This window comes from Chaetodon trifascialis, chromosome 12 (genome assembly GCF_039877785.1).
Source record: "Chaetodon trifascialis isolate fChaTrf1 chromosome 12, fChaTrf1.hap1, whole genome shotgun sequence".
NCBI classification, from domain to species: domain Eukaryota; kingdom Metazoa; phylum Chordata; class Actinopteri; order Chaetodontiformes; family Chaetodontidae; genus Chaetodon; species Chaetodon trifascialis.
Window position 1 is genome coordinate 8926564 of NC_092067.1, and position 23310 is coordinate 8949873.

General features: G+C 43.7%; 1 protein-coding gene across 3 annotated transcripts in view; it reads left to right on the forward strand.

The window, feature by feature from the left end:
- fgf14 (fibroblast growth factor 14) overlaps positions 1–23310 on the forward strand; it is a 93443-nt gene that overhangs the window by 44490 nt on the left and 25643 nt on the right. The window contains exons 1-2 of one of the 3 annotated variants that reach the window (XM_070975303.1): positions 14158–15574; positions 22902–23012. In XM_070975303.1, coding sequence (XP_070831404.1) covers positions 15382–15574; positions 22902–23012 — 304 coding nt within the window. In that variant the 5' untranslated portion in view covers positions 14158–15381. Of the gene's footprint in view, positions 1–14157; positions 15575–22901; positions 23013–23310 lie in introns of those variants that run through there. The other 2 variants (XM_070975305.1, XM_070975304.1) reach the window with 2 other exon arrangements.

The following is a 23310-nucleotide window of genomic DNA, read 5'->3' on the forward strand; positions in this document are numbered from 1 at the left end:
TGTTGCACACGGTTTCCCCCAAACCCATTTAACATGGGTGAGATTGGATTTAATCAGCTAATGCTGCACTAGGTTGACTTACCCTGATGAAGCCGCGCTAACGCTCGTATTGAGTGTCTGCCGTGCTGAACTCAGCCACTTACTCAATGCAACCCAAAGGGAGAGGGCTCATAATAAAATAGTTTTATTGGGAATACTCTAGCTAGCACATCAAGTGCAGTGGGAGGAAGAAGCAGGTGGGTGGGCTTGGTGCTGCAGGAGTGGGGGTAGCAGAGGGACAGACTGAACTTAAAGCTGTTAAAGTGTGTGTGTGTGTGTGTGTGTGTGTGTGTGTGTGTGTGTGTGTGTGTGTGTGTGTTCAGTGCAGTTTCAGATGTTAAATTTATCAATAGAATACATCCGACAGGTTTAGGTAGAAGGTTATTCAGCTTCATGTAAAGACGGATGACGATGGAGTGTGTGAATGAGAAAAGAGTAGTGTGGGTGGACTGTGTGTGTGTGCGTGTGTGTGTGTGTGTCCTTACTGTGCATATTTGCTTGTGTACACACATGCATATATGTGGGAGCAGGAGGCGGACCGGTGTGTTTGCACACCAAATGATTCAGCACTTCATGGACAAGATTCATGTTTTATGAGTATGGGCTCCCATAAATTACATGGCCGGGGTTTTCTGCTGCTGCAGCACAGCGCCGTTCTTCCTCTCGCTCTCTCTTTCTCTCTTCACTCATTTTCATCTTTTCCCTCCCGCTCTTTTACATTTCTCTCCCCTTTCCCTCTCTGTTGCTTTTTTTTTTTTCATTGTTTTGTCGCACACTAAATCTCATTAAGAGTTATTGTGGCAGTATATTGTAAGATGCTGTATGCCTTTTATGCACTTGTCAAAAAACACCCTCAGTAGAAGCACCCAAGGATGTTTGCTGCTCAACATACTTGTGCGGGTATAAAGTACACTGTGACAGAGAGACGTGCAAACTTGACTCAGTGTGTTTACCTGTGCACCATGTGTAAGCTTGTGACAAGCCACTGAACTTACTGGAGTGTGCTTCGGGGAGCATCCTGTGTGTTACTTAGCAACAGCGTGCTTGCACTGCAGAGTCTTGGTTTTAGTTTTCTTAAGGAGCACCATCTCTCCCCATGTCCCTCTGTAAATGTGTATTACCGTGCACATACAAACGGGAGAGAGAGACACCAAAACACAGGGTCTGAGTGACTTGAGTGGACGTCTCTGTGTGGTGAATCAACAGATGTGTCAGTGGAGTTGATGGAATAGCTTGACTGGGGAGTAGCTTCACCTGGTCCTGCAAAAGCAAAGTATACCTGGTCCCTGTCCTTACAATGTCTTCATGGGCAAGCTGACACATGTTAGATGCAAAGAGCTCAAAGTAGCACTCCATGCTGATTCCTGACCTTCATGCATGCATTTTTAATAGTTCTACTCTTGCACGCGTGTGCTATTAGGGTCACATCCTCAGGTTGCCGTTGCAGTGGCTTGGTCAGTCAGCAATTACTTTCCATGAATTTTGCTGTGTATATTTATGGTTTGTAGAGGATGAAAACTGATGCTCTGCCTCCCCCACTAACATCATCACCAAAGGAGAATGATCAAAAACTATCGGACAGATTGTGATGGAATTTGCTGAGACAAATCAAAGACGTGATTGATTCTTGTTTTCTTTGGCAACAAGTTCTAAACACAACACTGACATCAGCATCAAGGTGAACGTGCGACAAACATGTGCTTGTTTTCACATCCAGCTGATATGGAGCAACAGTAACATTCATTTAGAGACATTTTTATGGCCACCTGATGAATTTAAGAGACTCCTGAGCTGTTCAAGTATTCACCAGCACTTGAAGGAAATAGGAGGAAGTTTAGGTCCTAAATGTTCCACAGTGTTCACCAGCTAGTTGCTAACTTTGTCTGTCAACATTTTGGTGTTCAACAAGTAGCCTACAGTGTGTTTATGAGAGTGTTTTTTGCTGAAACTGGCTGCTGCTGCTGCTGCTGCTGCTGCTGCTGGAAGCAGTTTGATGATAGAGTAAAGCTGAAAGACGCTAAAATGATCTACAGAGATAAAGGAACTGCTGAGTCAGGTGATCATTCTGCATGTTTGTTACTGTGAGCAACGCATTTATATTTTTGCTGTTGTTAATATAAGAACATTGATTAGTGCAGGTTCAAAGCAAACTATACACACAGAACATTAAAGAATCTATCAGGCTTGTTGTCATGAAATTTGCAGAGAACATTCATGGTCCTGTTTTACCAGTGCCACCAACACAGAGTGATCGGGGTTTATAGTCTCATCAGTGATCCTATCAGGACCTTGTACCTGAAGTCTTTTCTCTGCATTCATTCTCCATTCTTGCCAAGCAGAAATGACCAGAATCTCAGCAGCAGAAGCTGCAGCAGGGACAGTACGCTGTTATCCTGTGAACAGATGCATTTGTGCATGCTAACAGTTTCCATTGTCCCTCGACAAAAACCAGCATGGCTGCTGTTACGCTGCAGAGAGACAAGACTCCAGCCTCTCTATAAGACAGATGAGTTAAACCAATCTAATTTGAGCCAGTCGATAGGAAAGGAGCACATTTCCCTGAGCAGAAATTGACCAGGTGTCAGGAGGGCTGATGGAGACGGCTATGTGGTGTGTGTGTGTGTGTGTGTTTGCACGCTAATGGGCCTGCATGTGTGTATCAGCTTTTGTGAGCGCGGACATTTGTGTGCACCTGCTCTTCACAAGTGTCTTACTTATCCCGGGAGCCCCCCTTTATTTGAGAACGTTGCTATTTTTAGCAGCTGTGTCGAAAGGTCAACTCTTCGATATCGGCTGGAAAAAAAACGGGAACAATGGTGCAACAGAAAAACACGCATCCTCTGGGAAACAGACACCGCTTTGCCGGAGTCACCTGCCACATGCTCTGCATCGCCCTAAACAATGCACGGCCGGGGTGACTCCGTGTGGTGTTATTTGACTGATGGTTTAGCCAGTAGGATGGCTGCTGTACATGGTGACTTGTGGCAGTAACCACAATGTAAAAGTACTCAATTACAAGCACTTACCTCAAGTTAAAGTACTAAAAATGGAAAATTTTCCTTCTAGAAAGAGTGATGGATTAATATATTGGATTATTATTGTTGATTTGTTGATATTTATGCAGTATTTTACTAATCTTGCTGTTTGAACTGATTTGAACTTTTGATACTCTTGGTTTGTTTCTTCTATTTCAATGCTACTGTACATATTTTTCTAACTAACTTCATGCTTTGCAAGTAAAATTTGACCCAGCAAAGTAAATGATAACTGCAGCTGTCAGATAAATGTCACGGATTAAAATATATGTTGCTCTGGAGTGTAGTGGAGTAGAAGGATTAAGTGGTATTAAATGGAGTTCAAGTACTTCAAAACTGTACCTAAGTACAGTACTTGATTACAGTACATGTACTTACTTACATTGCACCACTGTCTAACATTGAGTGGATTTATAGTGCAGGATGAGTTCATATTCATTTTTTCACAGAGGAAAGTTGTAAAAATTGGAACCCATTGTGAATTCAAGCTGAGAAAGTGACTTTCTTTATAAAGAAGTACTCATTTTTTGTTTATTTATTTATTTTTTTTCTAACCACCTCTCAAGTATGTAACATCGTATAATGATTTTTAATCCTCAAAATTTTGGGTGGAGTATCACTTTAAGCTAATGAGCAGTAGCAGCGATCACATGAGGTCAGAGACGTGTCAAGTTGCCATCATCGACATCATCTGCAGTTCTCTCTCCTGCCAAAACCTCGATCTTATTTATCCCGAGGCCCAGGATAAAAACACGTCCCTCCTCCTCGTCCTCCTCCGCCTCCTCTGTAAGTAGGCGTGATGGAGGAGGTGAGTGAGCTTCAGCAGTACAGTGAAGGCCAACATCGCTGTCCACATTTGCAGGCTTTGTCCTGCCAATTTTTGAGCTCTCAAATCAAGTCCCACCCTGACAGTCTGTTTCATGTGGAAAGAAAATTACAGTCTCAAAGCTTTTTTACATGAACTTTAGGCAAATTTCTACGTTCAAATGCTTTAACATACCCTCCCCCATGTGAAGCCCAGTCATAAAGACTTGGGTTCTGGCATCTCACTTACACACCAGCTAATTATAGTCCACTGTAATTACAAATGTGTCATTTCTCATTAGGCCCTAACAGCAGACATGCAAATGAAACACTCTATTTGACACAGGGCTTTTTTATCTTTTTCTTCCACTCTTTTCTATCTTTCAGTTTGACACGGGGTAAAAAACAGCTTAAAGGTACTCATCCGTCTATGTTAATAAAGCCTACATATCTATCATTATTATTTCATTATCCTGATTTGCATATATGTTAATTAGGCCCTTGGGGCATAAACAGAAGCCATGGTGCCTACGCTTTGATTTTGGTATTGTTCTGTCTATTGTCTTCGCACTATGTTTTGCTGCATCACCTGTTTTTCTTGTGAGACGACTTTCACTTCAAACCTGCACAACTTAGTTCTCCACCAAGACCTTCAACCCATAGCAAAGAGCCAAAGAGGGAAAACTAAAGTCTCTGAGGCCTAAAAACATCAGAAATGATCTCTGTGTGCGTGTCTCAAGGATTTGTTTTGACACAGTGAAGTTGGACAGTCAGTAACCGATTGGTAAAGGCTAATCTCTGCTTTCTACGTTAAATCAAGAACACAAAAACTCACTGCCAACTGTGGTCAAATGGCAGTGCTCACATTAACAGGGACGAGCGCAGTGAGTGTGTGTGCTGTGTGATCCTACGCCACTGCACCACTGACCGCTATTGGAAATTGTGTGTCCTGAGGCTCTGATCTATATATCATAGAGTCCACTGAGCGTCCATTGCATAACACACGGAAATGAAAACAAATGCCTCTTTCCTTTTTTCACTCCCTTTAGTCTATTTCATCTCGTTCCATTTCTCTCATGCACACACACATGAACCTTTGAGCAGTGTACATTGAGATCATATATGTATCAAATACCAGCTGGCAATAAGGAATCAGCAGAAAAACACAATCACATTATGTGCTTATCACCACTGACCCAGATGTTTTTCTTATTCTAGGATGCCTAACAATATCACGCAAAGGGACTACCAATGGAAACTAACTAAACATAAACTCTAGCAGTGGTTACTGCTCACAACACAGCCTCACTTCCTCTAGTTAGGTCAAAGCTGCTTCCATCATGCTGTCAGAACCTTTACTGTTAATTGACTGATTGATAGATTTCTGTTTTGATAAACTGTGTCATTATCAGGCACGCATGTCCAACACAGCATCTGTGATGTAGCCTGTTTTGGCCACTTGAGGGCATCTTGGTGGTCTAAAGACAAAGAGGGTTTTGTTTCTTGTAAAGGGCTCCAGGTTGAGTTCAGTCTAGTGGACAGCAGGATAAATGCAGCAGAAGATATGCATTCTGAATATACTAGTTCCAGTTAAAGTGCTGACATGGCCTGTTGCTTTGCTATGTTTCTCTTGCTCGGTATCTTTACCAACTTTAATTCACTGGATCTTTTGGATCATGTGTTGCTCCATTGCAAATTGAAGTTGACGACATAGTCGGGGTGGCCATCAGGAGAACCAGGAGAAATTCTAGTGGCAGCGTTCACAGGTCCTGTTAGTTTTTCAAAGAAAAAAGGAAACAACTTTTCAGAACAGAGCCACAGCACATATTCTCTGAGCAGAGCACTTTGCCTCTCCTTCATCAGCACTGTAATCCTGCAGCAGTGTCCTGCTGAGCTCTGCGCTGCCCTCTAGTGGCTGAAGACTAGTAAAGCAATTTTAAGCGTGACAGCAGGGTCTGTATTTTCATTCTCATTTCATAACAGTAGACAAGGCTGGTAAAACTTCCAGAGGTGCAGATTATGTGAAGTTGGCATGATGTATAATCTTTGTAAGCCTGTGACAGTGCTCTGCTGCACCAGAACAGAGGTAGCAAATGAGCTGCACAGCAAATGCACTTCTTTTGTCTGACAGTTTGAAAGGCTTTGCTATATCCACCAAGAGTGCATTCAACTCTCCTGCCTGCAAACTATACAGCGATATGTGTCAAGTTCATGTTGCTCTTGGCCAGTTGTTAAATTATTGACATGATATGATGTACAGTGAGCAACATGATCAACCAGTGAGTTGCTCTTTTTTGTAAATGTCATTGCTGCAAGAGGCTCTACATTCATCTGAAGAGTGATTATCGGGATATATATATATATATATATATATATATAGCTGACGCTAACTTTTAATCCACTTTTAGCCATGTTTGTTAAAAGCAAGTGAGACACGTGAAAGTATTTTAACAAAACAATGGGTGACTTCAGGTGTGGATTCAAACATGTACTTTTTTGTGTGTAGGTGTGTGAATGTGTGTACCATTAAGTGGAGACAGATCTGTAGTAAAGTATGACATATGAGAAAATGCAGGCTAATACCTCAGCTAGTAAATAGTACCAGATGAATTATCAATACAGAAGCCCATTCAAATGCAAATCCATCTTTCTGTTTTTAAAAAAACTAAAGCTGTCACAGTTGCTAGTCCTGAAACGGATTTTTAAATGGAAAACCGCTGGAAAAAACAGGCACGTCTTTAATCATCATTGTTTGTAATTTGGATGGAGTTGGACTTAATCTTGTTTGTTCATTTTCACATCAGCGATCACAGACTAGCAGGAACACCACTGTGGCAGGCCTCTGATAAGACTGAGCGGATCCTGGGATGCAGTACGTGAAGTATTTGATGCATGCGGAGCTTTGGCAACATTTGATCTGTGACAGTGTTAATGGGTGTCTGAGTGTGTGAGTGTGTGGTAATGTCTGCCGGTTAATGACTGCTGTCATACTCCAGTATTAACCCCGTCACTTCAGACTAATCACCGCACTCCCTGTCCTCCTGTCACCTCCATTAGCTCACAGTCAAACACTGGTGCACACGGACATTATTTCTGCAGTGGCAGGGCCTCATCTGTTTTTTCTTACCTTATTCTCAGGGCCGAGAGGGTCGCAGAAGCCAAAGTGTCACCCCAGCTAATGACGATTAGCATCATAACTTTGGCCATTACAGACATCATTAGTCTTTCATTGTCTCTGGGGGAAAACTTTATTGCTGTTCTCAATCAGAGGTGGCTGAGGTCCCATTCACACACCGTCTCATTGGAGATCTATGGTGCATATCATATGAGCACACCTTAATAGACCTCGAGGAAAGAAACATTAAAACTGGAGCGATATGAAACACACTTATCAGACATAATATTTCATGGAGGTGTAATTCTTTATGGTTATGGTTTCATTAACAAGAGGACATTCGTCATGTGGGCATAGAGAAAGTTTAGAATTCATACGCAAAGCATGGTTAGGCAGTGGCAGTTCATGCATGGAAAGCTCCATGAAGCACTATTTTTGAACACTGACTCACACACATAGGTCTGCATCAGAAGATTATGATTAATACCCACACCAATACACCATGTTCACTTACCGACGTGTTTATGCATACACTAAATGTCCTTACAGCAACAAAATGATGAGGAACAACCTGATCTTGAGGATGATTTTGTTAAATGTGACATAAAAAATAACTGTTGCAGTGCACAATTTAAAGGAATAATCCATATGCTTTTCAATCAGAAGCCGGATGACTCTCATGTCTGTATGAGCCAGCAGCTGGTTAGCTTAGCTTAGCATGAAGTCTGGAGCCGGTGGGCTACGACTCTATCCAAAGTTAATTGAACCTAACTAAGCTTAAGACATGTCGTATCTCAGGGGTTTCATTCATATATAAACAGGAGCATAAAAAGTACAGTGTGCTGTTTTTTGTTTTTTTGTTTTTTTTACTATTTCTTGGCTGTTGCCAGGCAACCACTGGAGACAGGAGGTTACTGGTCCCAACCAAGAAATAGGGTTAAAGGAAACAGTTTCTTTAAAAAAAGCTTGAACTGCATATACATGTTCTGTGTGTGTGCTGTAAGAGCAGGAATGGATTTCCTCTGAAACATCTATCCCACGTGTCCCGTCCAAAGCCCTGCTCCTCTTTCAGGCCATTTGATTGGGCCTTGTTCTGAGGAGAAGACCCGCCTGTGTGTCTGTGAAGCGTGTAGGAGCTGTCAGTAGCGCTATCAAACGTCGACGGGGATTCTGATGCACTTGTGGGCTTCTTACGCCTGCATTCCCATCAGGTATGATCAGTAGACTGCGGCTTGACAGGGAGCCAGCTGAGAAAGCAAGGCACTGACCACACCTGAAGGTCAGTGCCTACTGTGTTATGTATTTGGGGTGAGACCAAACAGAAAAACAGCTTCTCTTAACAGTTATCCTCAAATACGCATCCTTTTGAATTTAATCTGTGCTATATTTATTGTGTTTGCACGCTTTCATGCAGACACAGCCACACTGATATCTTTTACATTCACAGTAGCATTCGCTGACCTGATTTTCCACATATCACATCTTTGAATTCACAAACGGAGCTCAGCCTGACCCGACAACACCCTCATTACCATTCTATTAAGCCTTCCAGCACCGAAATACACCCAGGTCCTTCACCTGCATCAGAAAATTATTAATATTAATGTGCTCACCTATACACTCTATGCATTTCCAAGTGGGCACGCACACACGCACACACACACACACACACACACACACACACACACACACACACACACACACACACACACACACACACACACACACACACACACACACACACACTGCCTCTGCTTACTTTCACACCCACTTTTTGCTCACTGAGAAACAAACAATGAAGGATGCACGCACACACTCACTCACCTATATGCACTTGGTGACAGCCTTCAGCTCCGGAAGCAGGCCCTGCCAGAGGGGCTTGGACTAATTGATATTCCCCCACACTGCCCAGGGCTTCTCCAAGGAACCTCAGTCTGCAGTGCTGCTGACAAGGCACATTCCATCACTGCTGCAGACTTAAAATAGGATCAAAGGATGGAGCAGTGCGTGTGTGTGCGTGTGTGTGTGTGAAACAGATAGAAAGAGGGAGGATGTGTTTGACCAGCATGCTGACTCCTCAGTTAATTGTGACAGTGTTGTTCTGCCTCCGCATGTCTGACTTTTGGTCCCTTCTGTGTTATTTTCCAAAGCACGCTTGTTTTGCTTCATCACAAATTATGCACCACATAACTGGATTGTTTGCGATTTGGGCCGTTATTCAGCCGTTATCCAATCGCTGCTGGTGAGGGGCCACAGAGCTGTGTTTAATCACTGGCACTCGTACCCAGTCGTGCTTCCCTCCGCCTGCTGTAATAAGGTTCTCTTTAAATGCGCAAAAGTCAGGGTATATTTCAAGATTTTTTAACCAAATTGACCTTTCCTTTCCAAAGTTGTAGTTGCCAAGAAGACTAAATTAGGTTGCTGCATTACCCTTATTACCATGGAAACTCACAATTCAATCAAGATGTCGTTACGAGACCCCCAACTTAACATCATGTCCAATTATTCCTTCCCGCAAGCCGGTCCTCCAGCCGATTTGTTCACTTGCGGGAGTACATGCCGTGCGTGGCAGCTGATCTTGTTTTACCGTACTTGTAGATCAACAACATGAGTGTTAACTAAGTTTTCTTTTTTTTAATCTGGGAGTGAGCTATTAGTGAGTGGAGCTCACAGTTTGAAGCTGTTTCATTAAGGTCTCTGTCGGAGGGCTGCACACCTCAGGCCCACTCTAATCTCATCCTGGGGGGAAGGGCAGCACTCCATCACGCTCTCAACAGAGAGACATATTGTAATGTGGCTATACATATTCTCCGGTGGCATATTTAGTACACCTAGCGGCGATTATGTGATGTACATTTAAATGATTTTATGACACTCTGCATGAGATGATGAGCCAGCTATTTAAAGGTCTGTGAGCAGAGACTTAATGTATCAGCTCCTCCACTCGTTTGGAACTAAATCTCTCCAGGGTTGTTTTCTAACCTTTTCAGATATATTATTCATTGACAGGGTAGCAGGAGCCGTCTTGATGGCAATAAAGCAACACTTAAGGATTGCCTCTGAAGTGATCACTCCAGCAGCTCATTCATTCACCTGCACGTTATCACACTGCTGCAGGAAATAGCCAGAGGAAACCCTCACACATGGACGAGCCGTCGTCACAGGAAAGGCTCCGGTCCAAACGTGGACTAAGCTTCACCTTCACACCGTGTATCTGAACTCATTCATGTATTTGCTGTTCACTGAATGAGGGATTCTGTGTAGACTTAGTGGATCTCCATCAGCTGCTGTATCACAAAACCCCAAAACTTGTTGATGTTTCTGCTCAGTCTTTTTTTTTTAGTTGTGGAAACTTTGAACCCACTTTAAATGTAAAACACAGTTCTTAAAGGGACTGTATAGACGCTGTATGAACAGGCACCAGCTTGCTGCATATGTCCAGTTCCTTCAGCTTCTCTTCCACCTCCAGACCCCTCAGATCCTGTGATCGGCTACTGTTCTCCATCCTACGTTGAAAATCCAAAGGTGATGGAGCCTTGTCCTTGTCCTGAACATTCTGAGTAGCTTTAAGGTTATTAAAGGCATCTTATTCTTCACTGCCTGACAATATAAATATGGCACCATGATTGCTTTTAATTTGTCTGTTCTACTCATTTATATGTTCATTTTATTGTCATTTAGAAATTCATTTAAATCTAAAGCACTTTTATCGTAAGGTCTTATTTTTAAATGTGCTCTACAAATAAATGTTACCTGACCATACTAACTGCTCACATCATTAAAAAAGCTAACTCACTATGCAGTGGACTTTGTTGTGGTTAGAAATGAACAGCCATTATCTTTTCGACACTTATCGACAACTTGTGGCCATATTCCCATAACATTTTATTGCTGGTCCACAGAGCATCATCTATGATGAAACCATGAACTGTCTGGCCCCTCACCCTCCTCCAGAGCCCCGCCATGCACTCCTAATTTGTGACCATTTAACGAACGCTCTCCATTTTCATTCCCCCTCACAGGCTTGTGATGAGCAGTCGTCTCTCAGGTCTCTGATTAGCTTGGACTATTAGACTCATCAAAACAAATGAGATACATCCACACACAGTGTAGAATACTCACGGTCCATGAGCAGGCTGTCTAAGCTTTTACTGCCTCAATAGATGGACTCTTGATATTCAGTGATTAAACAGCTGAAGCATGGGGAGGAGAGAAAGACGAGGGAGAAAAGAAAATGACATAAATCCTGGCAAAGCCAAATCATTACTCATCTCAAATTAAATTAACTTGATGTCTCTGGGCCTGAGAAGTGCTGAGTCCCGCTCACTGTTTTTCCTTTCAGGACGGCTGGGTGATAAAAGAACATGGCCCTTGGAGCAAAGTAATAGCAATAATCAAATGGGTTGTTTATCCCAGTTCCATTGGGTGACATTTGCTTTGCCTCAGCAGCGGGACATCTAACTAACAGTAATGTAATTTCCTCAGAGGAGATTGGATTAAAATGCTCTGACCTGATGAGGCTTTGGCTTCACAAGTCTGCATCAGATCCTGCTTCGCCGCTTTGAGGGTCTCCATGTTTTCCATACAGATCAGATGTACGTGCGATTGTGCTCTCTGCTGTTCTGAATGTATTGATAACAGAGGAGGGAGCTGATACGCCTGGTATTTCACACGTGTCTTCATTGCAACAGGCTAATTTCTTGCAAATTAGATCCTGAGGTGACATTTTGTCCCCTTTCATTTGTGGCCAGTCTGAGATGAAATGTCCAAATGTGTTAATCTAACTGCCTTTCTCTGCGGCCTGACTTAAAGAATGAAAGAAGTCTTTAAAGTGTTAGTGAATAGCTTGGGGCAGACTGTCAGTTTGCTGTAACCATGTTAAGTCCTGGAAGGGCAGTATAAATGGGGCATTTGAAGTCACAGGAAAAGGTTTTGGCTTAGAGGGCTTTGGAATGGGACTGCCATGGACTCTCATACGTTCACATGCAGGAGGAAAAAAAATGTAGGTAAGGTATAAGTGTACCCACTTATTTTGATTCATGAAGGAGTATTTCACAGGGTTGTGATGTGCTCTTTAGCACCCTGATCTGTTTGATATTAAAGCATTCTTGTGGTTTAAACCCGTGGATTATATTTGCTCTGCGAGTATGTGCTGCGATAAGGCTTTTGCATGTGCGTGTCTGTGCTGTGTAGAGCTTGTCTGACCGGCCGTGCATTCAGCCTCACGCCGTGTGACTGAAAAGGTAAAAGCCACAGTCCTCTCCTCTCCTCTCCTCTCCTCTCCTCTCCTCTCCTCTCCTCTCCTCTCCTCTCCTCTCCTCTCCTCTCCTCTCCAGCATTATCCCAAACCTGGAGCCAACCCAAAGTTTTTTTGTTCTTTGCTTGAGTGCCACATTTGTACAATTTATGGGGATACTTGAGTCACTCAAGCACAACAAAGCTAATTTATGCCTCTGTTGAACACAAAGAATATGAGATCATAAGACTGCATACAGTTTTATAACTTTTGTTGCCTTTAAAATAATTTTGCAGCATCATATTTGGTCTCCTTTGCAATTTATCTCACACTTTAAAATCAAATTTTTCTTCCAAGCTGTGACTTATTTTCAATAATTGCTTCTAGTTTGTGGAGTTATGCTGAGGAGTCTCTGAAGAGCAGCATAGTCTAATATGATCCTGCTGTTTAAACCTGCAGGATAATGTTCCGTAATCCCATAGTCCTTTTACATTAATAGCAATGCAAGTACCCCCTGTATGACTGGAAGAGAGGAAGATCGATTATCTATGCGAGCAAAATAGAAACTCTCTCCGTTTCAGACGCGCCGCTGTGGCAGCAGCTGTTCTTGAACATCGTTGTGGGTGAGGGAGCATTGTTGAGCTGACAGTGTCCGCTGCTGGTTGGAGCGTTAACTGCAGTGCGTCCTGCAGCACCGCGGGCCAGGAGGCTTTCCAGCAGCCGCGGGACATAAACTGTCTGTGCATCCGCAGCCGGAGCTGGAGTGAGCGGGGTGGGATGAAAAAGGCGCCTGACCACCGGTGCACGTACCTAAGCATGGTTTTAAATAATCAAGATCATAAAAATAAAAATAAAAACAGTATGAATTTGATAAGGCATCTATGAGATAGTCTTTATGCGCTTTAATTCTGGAGGCAGGGTACCTTCAGTTGCCATGCAGAGATGACATTATCATTTCTTCGCTCTTCTGTTATTAAATGACATCTATTCTCTGACACCTTTTGCTGTAATGGAAATAAACGAAGAAGATCCCTACGGTTGCGTATCCGCCACCACAACCCAGCCTAGATTCTTACACCCGTACAGCTGGATATCAACAGGTGCGTCAGGCGTGTATAACAGCACAACCAGAGCCGTGCAATGACAACGCTCCAGTCCCCTCTGAGCCCAAATGTTTAATTACAGCCACAAACAGCAGATGGCTCTCTTGAGTTTTAATTTCTGTGTCTGTGATTGAGTCTTAGATGATATTCACGACAAAACAAAGAGGGGGAAAAAAAGGACCAAATATTTTCTCTCGCACCGCCGCCTGCGTGGATCCATCAACTAAATCGTGGAATGAGGTTGGAGTGGGGCGTTGAGTGGATGTCTAGGTGCTTGTGGTTCACATGAGATGGCCTGCAGTCTCTGGCGGACGTTCAAGTAAAGGTTACGATGTCCGACCGAAGGAAACGTCTACCTCCGTCATTGTGCGGCGCTGTCCGTGGTTCTGAAACCGCGCAGGGGAGACGGAGCGCGCAGCCTGAAGGGCAATTAAAACTATGAATATGCGTCTTAATTACATGTGCAAACACCACTATTTCCCCTTATGAGGTGGAACATAAAGTTACTGTAATCTGCTTGGATGTCTTTTTATTAGTAGTAGTATTATTTTATTTAAGGCATGCACATTTGAGTGCATACAGACGTCACTCTGCCAGTAGTTCGTTGTATTATCATTTCTTTTATGCATTCCAGTTATTTGCTGAATCTAAAGGCTTTCACAGCAGCTGTCTCGTTTTAAAGTAAATGTACTGCCCTGACTGAAGCGTGCAAGAATAAAATCTTACCATCTAATGACAGCATCAAGACCCAGCTGCTCATTCCCCTTCAAGCAGGGGCTTGGTGGTCGAGAGGGAGGGAGTCGGGGGAGGGCATCCTCTTCACTCAGGCGTGTACTAACGAGTGGTTAGGACTTGTTGATGGGAAGGATTTGTTGATCTGGGGGTATATAGACTAAAGCGAGCGACCACCGCTTCCTGACGGGGTTTTCGCTTTGAGCGTGGGAAAATAAATTGCGCTGTAGATCAGTGGCGTTACGCTCCTTATTCCCTTTACGCACTGATCGCCATACATGCATCTCCCACGCCGTGAGCTCCGTATGAAAATCCACCGGCTGGACCTGTCTGCTGATCTATTTTTTTTTTTAAGTTTATACATTTGTATGCAGCTTGTCTCACTATGCAGGCGTCATCTCCACTGGATTTAGATCAGCTTTGGTTGTGTTTTTGCTATCGCGCCCAGCCGCCTGTGTTGTGATTGTGGAATACAGTGAAGAGTGTTTTGAGAACGTTTCCCCGCACATCGGCAGGTAGTTGGAGTACAAGTTTGCATTCGTGTAACCCGCTGCATCAATGTATAACTCTACTACAGGTGCGTATTTCTCGCCATCTCCAAACGTGTGACTGTGGATCAGTCATCGCAGGGTCGCTGCCGCGGATCGCTTCTTGCAAACTTGGGAGTTCGTTTCGCCCCGGCTGCCGTGCCTTCACTCGAGTGCTGATCTTCGTAGGAGGCGCCTGCAGTGGCTTGATTGCTGGCGGCGCACATGCACAGGCGTCCCCGCCGCTACCCGAACAGCGACTTCTGATAGAGTAGCCTCGTCTGGCTGGAAGGAGGAGAGAGCGGAGGGCGAGAGGAGGAAAGAGTGGGTGAATGTTGCTGTGAGGACGCTGCAGTCGGTATTGGACATTTAAGGAGGCGATGCCACTGAACATGTCACAAACAATGAACAAAAACATCCCTGTGCAGGTATGAACAATCCTCTGACACCCTGGTCCGCGTGAGTTTGGCATAGCTCCTCATCGACAATATGGTTATTGATGCATGTATGGAATTACGCATGAACTGATCTCATTTTTTCCATCATGTCCAAGAATTTTTCGAGTGATGATGACAGCTGTTTTAATATCGCAATTATCATGTAGTGTTTGGACAATAAAAGAAACCAGCTCCTGAAACAATATACATATTTGACATTTGACATCACGGAACGGACCACTTAGCCGCCACCATGGGACTGTGACCCGGGCTGCGAGCTCTGAGAGGCGGCTGTTTGTGTAGTCTGTGCTCCGTGTGCAGACTGGACCTGAGCAGTTGTGACATTTTGAGCCATGGCTGCTGCTATCGCAAGTGGGCTGATCAGACAGAAGAGACAGGCACGGGAGCAGCATTTAGACCGGCCCTCGACCAACCGACGGAGGAAGAGCCCCAACAAGAACAAGGGGCTCTGCAATGGGAACCTGGTCGACATCTTCTCTAAAGTGCGCATCTTCGGTCTCAGGAAGCGGAGACTACGGAGACAAGGTCTGGGAACTTTAGTGTGCAAGGTGCCTGCTTTGTTGGCGTAGAGCGTTGTGCATTCAGTGTAAACGTGCATGCATTCAACGGCTGGTTGATTGCTCTAATTAGGCCTTCAGTAATCATAATTACCTTGCCACCTATGCAGTTAAAGTCCACAAGCTAATACTAAAATGAATGATACTCATTCATTAGTGGTTACGTAGACGTGCCAAATTGCGTATCCGTGCTTAAAAAGTTCAGTTGAAGGGGAAAGCGTGTTCCGTGTTGTATATTGGCCAGCTGGTTGAAAATAACAACCCTGCCTCTGATTTACATGCAGTCCCAGGTAGCTGACAGCTTCCTGACGAGTTCTACCAAATGGTTTGGACAGGTTTACCGAGCTGTCACCTGGCCACTCTGAAAAGGGCCTCATCTTTGCGAAGCCCATACACGATTGGCTGAGCTGCTTCATACGCAAGGCAAGAAATGAAACTCATTTAAATGCAAGCAAAAAGGTCAATATCTCCCACGGAATGGAGGTTACGCCTTTCAAACATAATCTTTTCTCGCATAATTTTACCAATTCGTGGCCCACTGGCTTCTTATTGCTCTATCTGATTTTCCCTTCACTTATGAAAATGTCATGAGCGTTCTTGCTCTAATGTGGCAACCTGGGATTGTTAAAGAGCACTGTCAACAATTACTTCACTGCTGGAATCGGTGCCAACTGTGAGGATAATTTTGTCATACAAAAATGAATTAGGATAATTCATTTAGGGAAGAAATTACTCCAATTATTTCCTCCTGTTAGGGAATGATGGGGAGCGGCTGTGTGGAATCATCAGGTATCAGACCTGTTGCACCAGACACTCTGTAACTCCAACTGATTAGACACCATCATTTAATGGCAAAAAAAGCATCATTTGTCTTAACAAAGCCACCTACAGGACAAGTAGTGTTTGGTCTTTCATCTTGTTCACAAAGAGAGCCATTTTGATAGCTTGAGTCTCCCTCGCCCCCCCCCCCCCCCCCCCCCCTTCTGCGCTCACACTGGAAATGAAGAAGACTATGAGTGAAAATGTCCCCTTCACTAGCCCTTGGTGATTACATGGATTAAAATGGCTTTGATGTAACAGGATCTATATAGCAGCACATAGAGACCACATCTGGACGTGGGTCAGGATGCATCAGAATGGCAGCTTATAATCGGCTATCCTCCAGGCTGCTGTTTCCGCCTCTGCCCACTGTGTGCATGTGTTAGGATCTGTGTGTGTGTGGCTGTCCCAGTGTTTGTGTGTCTAATTGTCTGTCCTCCTCTGTCACCTCCAAATTGGCTCGTGGCGTGTCTATCTTTTCGCTTGAACATCAGCAGTGTCCAGCAGCCCCCACAGCGGGGACATGGACAGACGATGCTGTCATTTGGTTGGGGAATTCACGCCTGGCCATGCCAATAGAAAAAAAACAGAAAGCATACAAGGCTCTTGTGTAAACTGGCTTTTTTTCTTTCTTTCTTGGGGTGATGTACTGTATATTCTAGCACATCATGGATGCACACAATCGGGACCTGGCTCAAATAAATCAGAGTCACACACGTGGATGCCGAGTCAACCTGCACTGGCAACCCTGAAATGACTTCACACCTGCAACGGCCATTTTATCGAGCAACTAAGAGCCTCCCTGAGCCTCAGAATAATGATGCTAATCCACACTAACAGCGCCAGTGCAAGTGTCAGTGAACTGTGTTGTGAAGGTTTAAAAAAAGCAAAAAAAAAAAAGCATGACCCTGCCAGGAAGACGAGAGTGACTCCAACTGAAATGAAATGAAAATTAAGGAGAAAGCTGTTTTGAAAATGGGTGTTTTGTTCTCATTTTTGAGCTCTAATCAGAACACAGAGCAAATAATGTTTTCTCTTGCTTTAATTTTGTGCTATTTGTGATTAGGGGCCTAATGGGAATATACTTCATTAATTTCACCCTCACATGAGAATTAGGAAAATCTTTACCAAGCGATATCAGGCTTTGCTGTCAGGGGGCTGCTTTGAAAAGACTGCACACACACCACCGCTGTTTCTCTGCTCACACACCTCTCTCACACACTTTTCTTCTCTCCCTTCGTCTGTCTTATTCACCGTATTATCACTGGAGCACACAGCTAAGGAAGACTAATGGCTTGTTTGGTGTGCTTAATTTAATATTGGACCCCGGAAGGACTTTTTTTTCCCCGTGAATGAATAATGTCAAATGCCCCACCGATCACATGTGTTGTGATAACACAGGCAGACACACACTGTTGTCTTTGTTTCCCAGGTGAGAAAGACGCTGGGTTTCCCTTTGACAGCTGAGCCTGCAGAGAACAGAGCAGCTTTCTAACCATCTAGACTGTGATTATATATTGAAGTCACATTCAGATTCCCACTGAGATCTGTGAGGACGGGGGCGGTGGAGGTGTCTGAAATATACTCCAACGCTAGTATTCCCTTCAGCTTTGAGTATTGATCCAGCGAGGGAGACACTGGATTAGCTATTCTTATGGACTGTATTGACTGGCACTGACATAAATTGCGTTTCTGAGTCAGAGCATTTTGGTCAAAGTCAAAGGTACTGCATTAAAAAACGAATAGCAATTATCCTCATCTTCATCCTATCTCACTTTCTACTTAGAATCTCGTTATTATGGGCAGGCTCTTCAGAGTGCCCACAGACCTAGATAAACAACACAAAACCTAAAAAAGCAAAGTGTTTTCTGCTGTGTTCATTAGAATGCACAGATGTGTTTTCCTGTCCTCATCCAGCACTTGAGGGAATACGCCGGGAACACTTTGTGTTGTCTCTGTCCTATTAGCTTTAATTTCAAATCAGCCATGCATTTTGATAGCAGATGCAGAGCCAGTGATCATGCTGATTTTTTTAAGGGATTAGATGGGAGTTGTAAATCCTATTACGCTCCAACCCAATAAGTGAGCTGGGGGTACATCCAGCTGGGGCTTGCCCATAATAATCTCACTGCTCTGCCTCTAATTATCTCACTAGATTAGATCCATAGATCATTAGATCATGTTACATAGATCAGGCCAATAGATTAGTTTACGTGATCTAGAAACCCATTTGAGAAGAAGGCTTCCCTGCTTCATGGCTGTTTATTCAAGAGTGTGCTGACAGGACGTAGCAGTGTGTCGTCAGCCAGCTTTTGGAGCTGTCTGGATCAGATGAGTTATTGTTGGGATGTCAGAGATGTTGTTGATATGAGAGGAATAGGAAACGGGTGGTGATGCTGTAGCTTTCCGCTGCTTGATCTGCTTTTCCATGACAACAGAAGCCACATAGAGGGGTTTCTCCTTGGCAGGCTGGAAAAGCCCTTCTCCTATTCCAGAAACATTCAAAGTGGGTCAGGCAGACCAGGGCTGACAGCAGTCTGCAACTGCTGCTGCAGCTGTGCCCGTGTGTGTGTGCGTGTGTGTGTGTGTGTGTGTGTGTGTGTGTGTGTGTGTGTATGTGTGTGTGTGTGTGCAAAAACAGCATATAAGGAGATACACACACACAGAGAAATGACATGACAGAAAATGAGACAGGAAGAGAACGAAGGAACTGCAGGGAGGCCACTTTTGAAAAGGAAAAAAAAAAAAAGAAATCACAAGCTTTCTGTGACATTTCAATTTATATGCAGAGAGGACTTCTGCTGCAGAACAACAAGATTCAAGATCTTACGGTTCTGATGCTTGTTGTTTTCCTAGGAAACCCCCTGCTGCTGCCAAACCGCCGCTCTGTTTCCCTAGAAACAAAGAAGTGGCATGTAGAGACATGCAGCGCCTCTGCTGTAAAAACTAATACCAGTGCGACGGGGAAAGTCCAACCGCAGCAGAGGTCGGATGCTCCATCAGTGATAAACTGCGCTGTTGTTTCACCGTTTGGGTGTGTTACAGAGGGAGAGCGTTCAGAGACAGGCGAGGAGAAAGAAAAGAGACAGAACGATGATGAGTAATAGAGGAAAGAGGGCGAACGAGTCAAGGACCTTCCCAACTCAGGGAATTCCACAGAGACACTTTCAAAGCAGTCCTGGATTTTAAGAGTGCATACATAGACCAGATCAAACACGTCTGAGAGAACAGGAGACACTTTCCCTCATGTCTTTGCATACAACATTTCCAGCCTCCCATTCTCATATTGCCTTTGTCACAGCTTTATAAGACAATTCTCGTTCTGATCTGACTTATATTTTATTCTAACAATGCACAAAAAATAAGGCTCTGTGCTATAAATGAGGAGGGATAAATTACCTCAATTCCCTCTGAAACATTTTTATCAGTTTGCAATGAGTAAGCATGACCTTCAACGTGAGCTGTATCAATGGCTCGACAGCTCTGTAAGAATTACAGAAGCCGTTCCGTCACTCTTATGTATGCACTGGCATGCATGAATGTCTGATGTGAAACTGTCAGCCATAAATAATGCAGTTACTTGAGGGCATGATTGAATTCAGGATGTATTCATTCAGACACCCCTCAGAATAGCATTAAATGTCAACAACCATATATTGTTGAAACTTATTTTGCACATTTTCCCATTGCTTCATGGCTTTTCTCTCCAGATTTGTTCAATAAATTAGCTAAAATGTTACATGTTTCAGCTCACTCCTGCTGCAGCTCAGAAACACTGAAGCTCAAAACTGGATGGGGAAATTGTAGTGTGTGTGTGTGTGTGTGTGTGTGCGTGTGTGCGTGTGTGTGTGTGTGCGAGAGAGAGAGAGAGAGAGAGAGAGAGAGAGAGAGAGAGAGAGAGAGAGAGAGAGAGAGAGAGAGATACACTGGCTTGCCCCAGGGAACACTGCCAACATCACATGATTTATAGCATGATGGAGGAGCCAAGTTCACCTCCTCACGTACACACAGTACACACACACACGCACACCATGAACACACACACACACACACACACACACACACACACACACACACACACACACACACACACACACACACACACACACACACACACACACACACACACACACACACACAGAGTGTGTATTCACACAGCCAACATCCAGTTATGCAGTTTTAATTATTACAGATTGCCCCCATGGATCTGTCTTCAGAATCAATCTCACTGCAGCACATTGTATAAATGCTGCTGATCAAAGTCATTAATCGATCGCAGGTTAGCCAACTTCATGTGGCTGCACAAGACTTCACTCAAGGGAATTGTGCAGGCATTAAAAATTCATGTGAAACTGTGTGCATTAAGCTTGTGTTTGTGTGCATGGGTGTGTTTTTGTCTTGTACCTGCTGTGTGGAAGCCCACCTATCTCCCCCATCACCAGCATGTGGTCTTGAGGTTATACTGTATCGTTTCTAATTGCTGGATGCTTATGTCTTTGAAAGCACAATTAATCAATAAATGTCATGTCTATTGTTATGATATCCTGCTATCCTCTGCGGTGGCTGGAAGGCGGGTAATAGTGAAAAGGGCTTGAGAGTGATATAATAAAGGCCCTTTGATGCAACATTAATTAAATGTGAAGTACAGAAGTGCTGAAACATTCAGTAGATGAATCAGTTAGTCGCTGCCACTAGAAATTAGACTGATACAAAATGAGGAAATACTATTGCACAGATCTTATGCACAGTGTCCTTTAGGTTTATTGAAAAGCAACTCTTTTCTGTTCCTTTAATTTTTACATTTCGCTTCATTTCTCTTTGCGTTATTACAAACCTATAAAATAACAACTGAATTGCAACATGACTGTCTCATCAGCAGTTAAAGTCATTCATGAACCAAATATTTGCTGGTTCCAGTGTCTCAATTGTGAGATTTTCTGCCAGTTCTTTGTTTTACAGCATTGTAAATTGAACATCCTTTTATTATTTTCAGACATTTTATATACTAAACAGTGGAAGCCCATGAAAGGGGATGCCAGTTGTATCCTGTTCACAAATGAAAGAATCCATTTGTCTGTCACTCAAGAAAAACACCTACTGTACTTCATCAGATATTAAACACAGCACACAGAGAAGGCATGATGTCTTCACAGTGACATCTGTCTCTTGCTGAGTGTGTGCAACAGATTTGACTGCATGGAGTGTTTTGGTAAAGCAGAGAGGGAATGTCAGGGTCCTGTCAGCCTGCTCGATGCGGGGCTCAGTGCTTGAGCCACCTTTTCATTGTCCTGGTGAGGCTGGAGAGCAGTGCTGCTGAATACCGTTGTAGCATTATTGCTCTGATAGAGAGGACGTTTCTCGTCTTTTCAGGCAGCAGGGAAAGGTCTCAGAGCTACCCAATGCCATCACCCAACAGAGCCATTTCAGAGGAGACTGCCTTGAGCTGTACACCGATAGGAAAAAAAAAGCCTGTCTCTGCCCTCAGCAAGACCTCTTGAGTTCTCCTCTGTGGACATGCTCTCTCTCTCTCTCTCTCTCTCTCTCTCTCTCTCTCTCTCTCTCACACACACACACACACACACACACACACACACACACACACACACACACACACATGGTTTAGGCTCAGGTGAAGTTGATTGTTCACCTCCCCAGGGCTTTCTTAGAATGAAATCTAGTGTGATGGCTGTCTCTACAGTAAGACTAATGTTGATGGTATATGACCCCAGCGGTTGTTCATGGACACACCCAAACACACACACGCACACACACACACACACACACACACACACACACACACACACACACACACACACACACACACACACACACACATACACACACACACACACACACACACACACACAGGTGAAAAAATATTGTCACACGGCTTGAGCACAAATTTTTCCAGTCATCCCAATGTGCGTTTTCCATTTCTTTACTTTTCACATTTTCACTTTTATTTCATGTTATTACAAACCCACAAAAAGTCGACTAAATTGCAACATGACTGCTTGAGCTGCAGTGGCACTGGGCAATTTAACCGCAGCAGTGATTTATTTACAGTAGATATGTGGCTAATTCCCCCGTTGGATCAGCTGGAAGGGACAGAGCACAGACGCTTTCACATCCTACACACTAAGGACCCGGAGAGGGTGCTGTTGGGTTCATTATGGAAGTCAGGCGACCGCAGATTAATTCTGCTGCATATAATTGGATGGCCTATCTTTAAGCAGGGCAGGGCTTATGTGCCTAAAAAGTTGGGTGTGGGATTTGCCTGTCAACATACAGGAGTCATCAAGTCCAGTGAAATAGTTCTGCTCATGGTGTTTGGCAGTAAAATAACACGTTCAAATATGTTTGCTACAGGAACGAAAATCATTACGTTTTAAAGCTTATTTGGTCTGTGGAAGCAGTCATTGCAGCATCATTTTTGTTAATTTTCCGCCTGTTCTTTCTCTCTTTCTCTCCTGCAGATCCCCAGCTCAAGGGTATAGTGACCAGGTTATATTGCAGGCAGGGATACTACTTGCAAATGAACCCCGATGGCTCTCTTGATGGGACCAAGGATGACAGCAGTAATTCCTGTGAGTACCTTGACAGTGTCTGTTGGCCTTCTAGATCAAACATTTAATAGGTGACGTTTGATGAATTGCAAACAGAGGACACTGTGAAATATATATCAACTTTTAGTGTGGTGGAGAACTATCAAGTTACTGGTACTTAAAGTTGTAATCCTTAATATTTCAGTCCTGCTTGATTTGGTGACAACTCTGGTTATGGTTTAATATTACAGGTTTGTCAGAAATAGCCACAACATAAGAGCAACAGCTGTATTTGTTTATGGTGCATAGTGAAAGGAGTTTGTTACCTTGCTGGGATGTT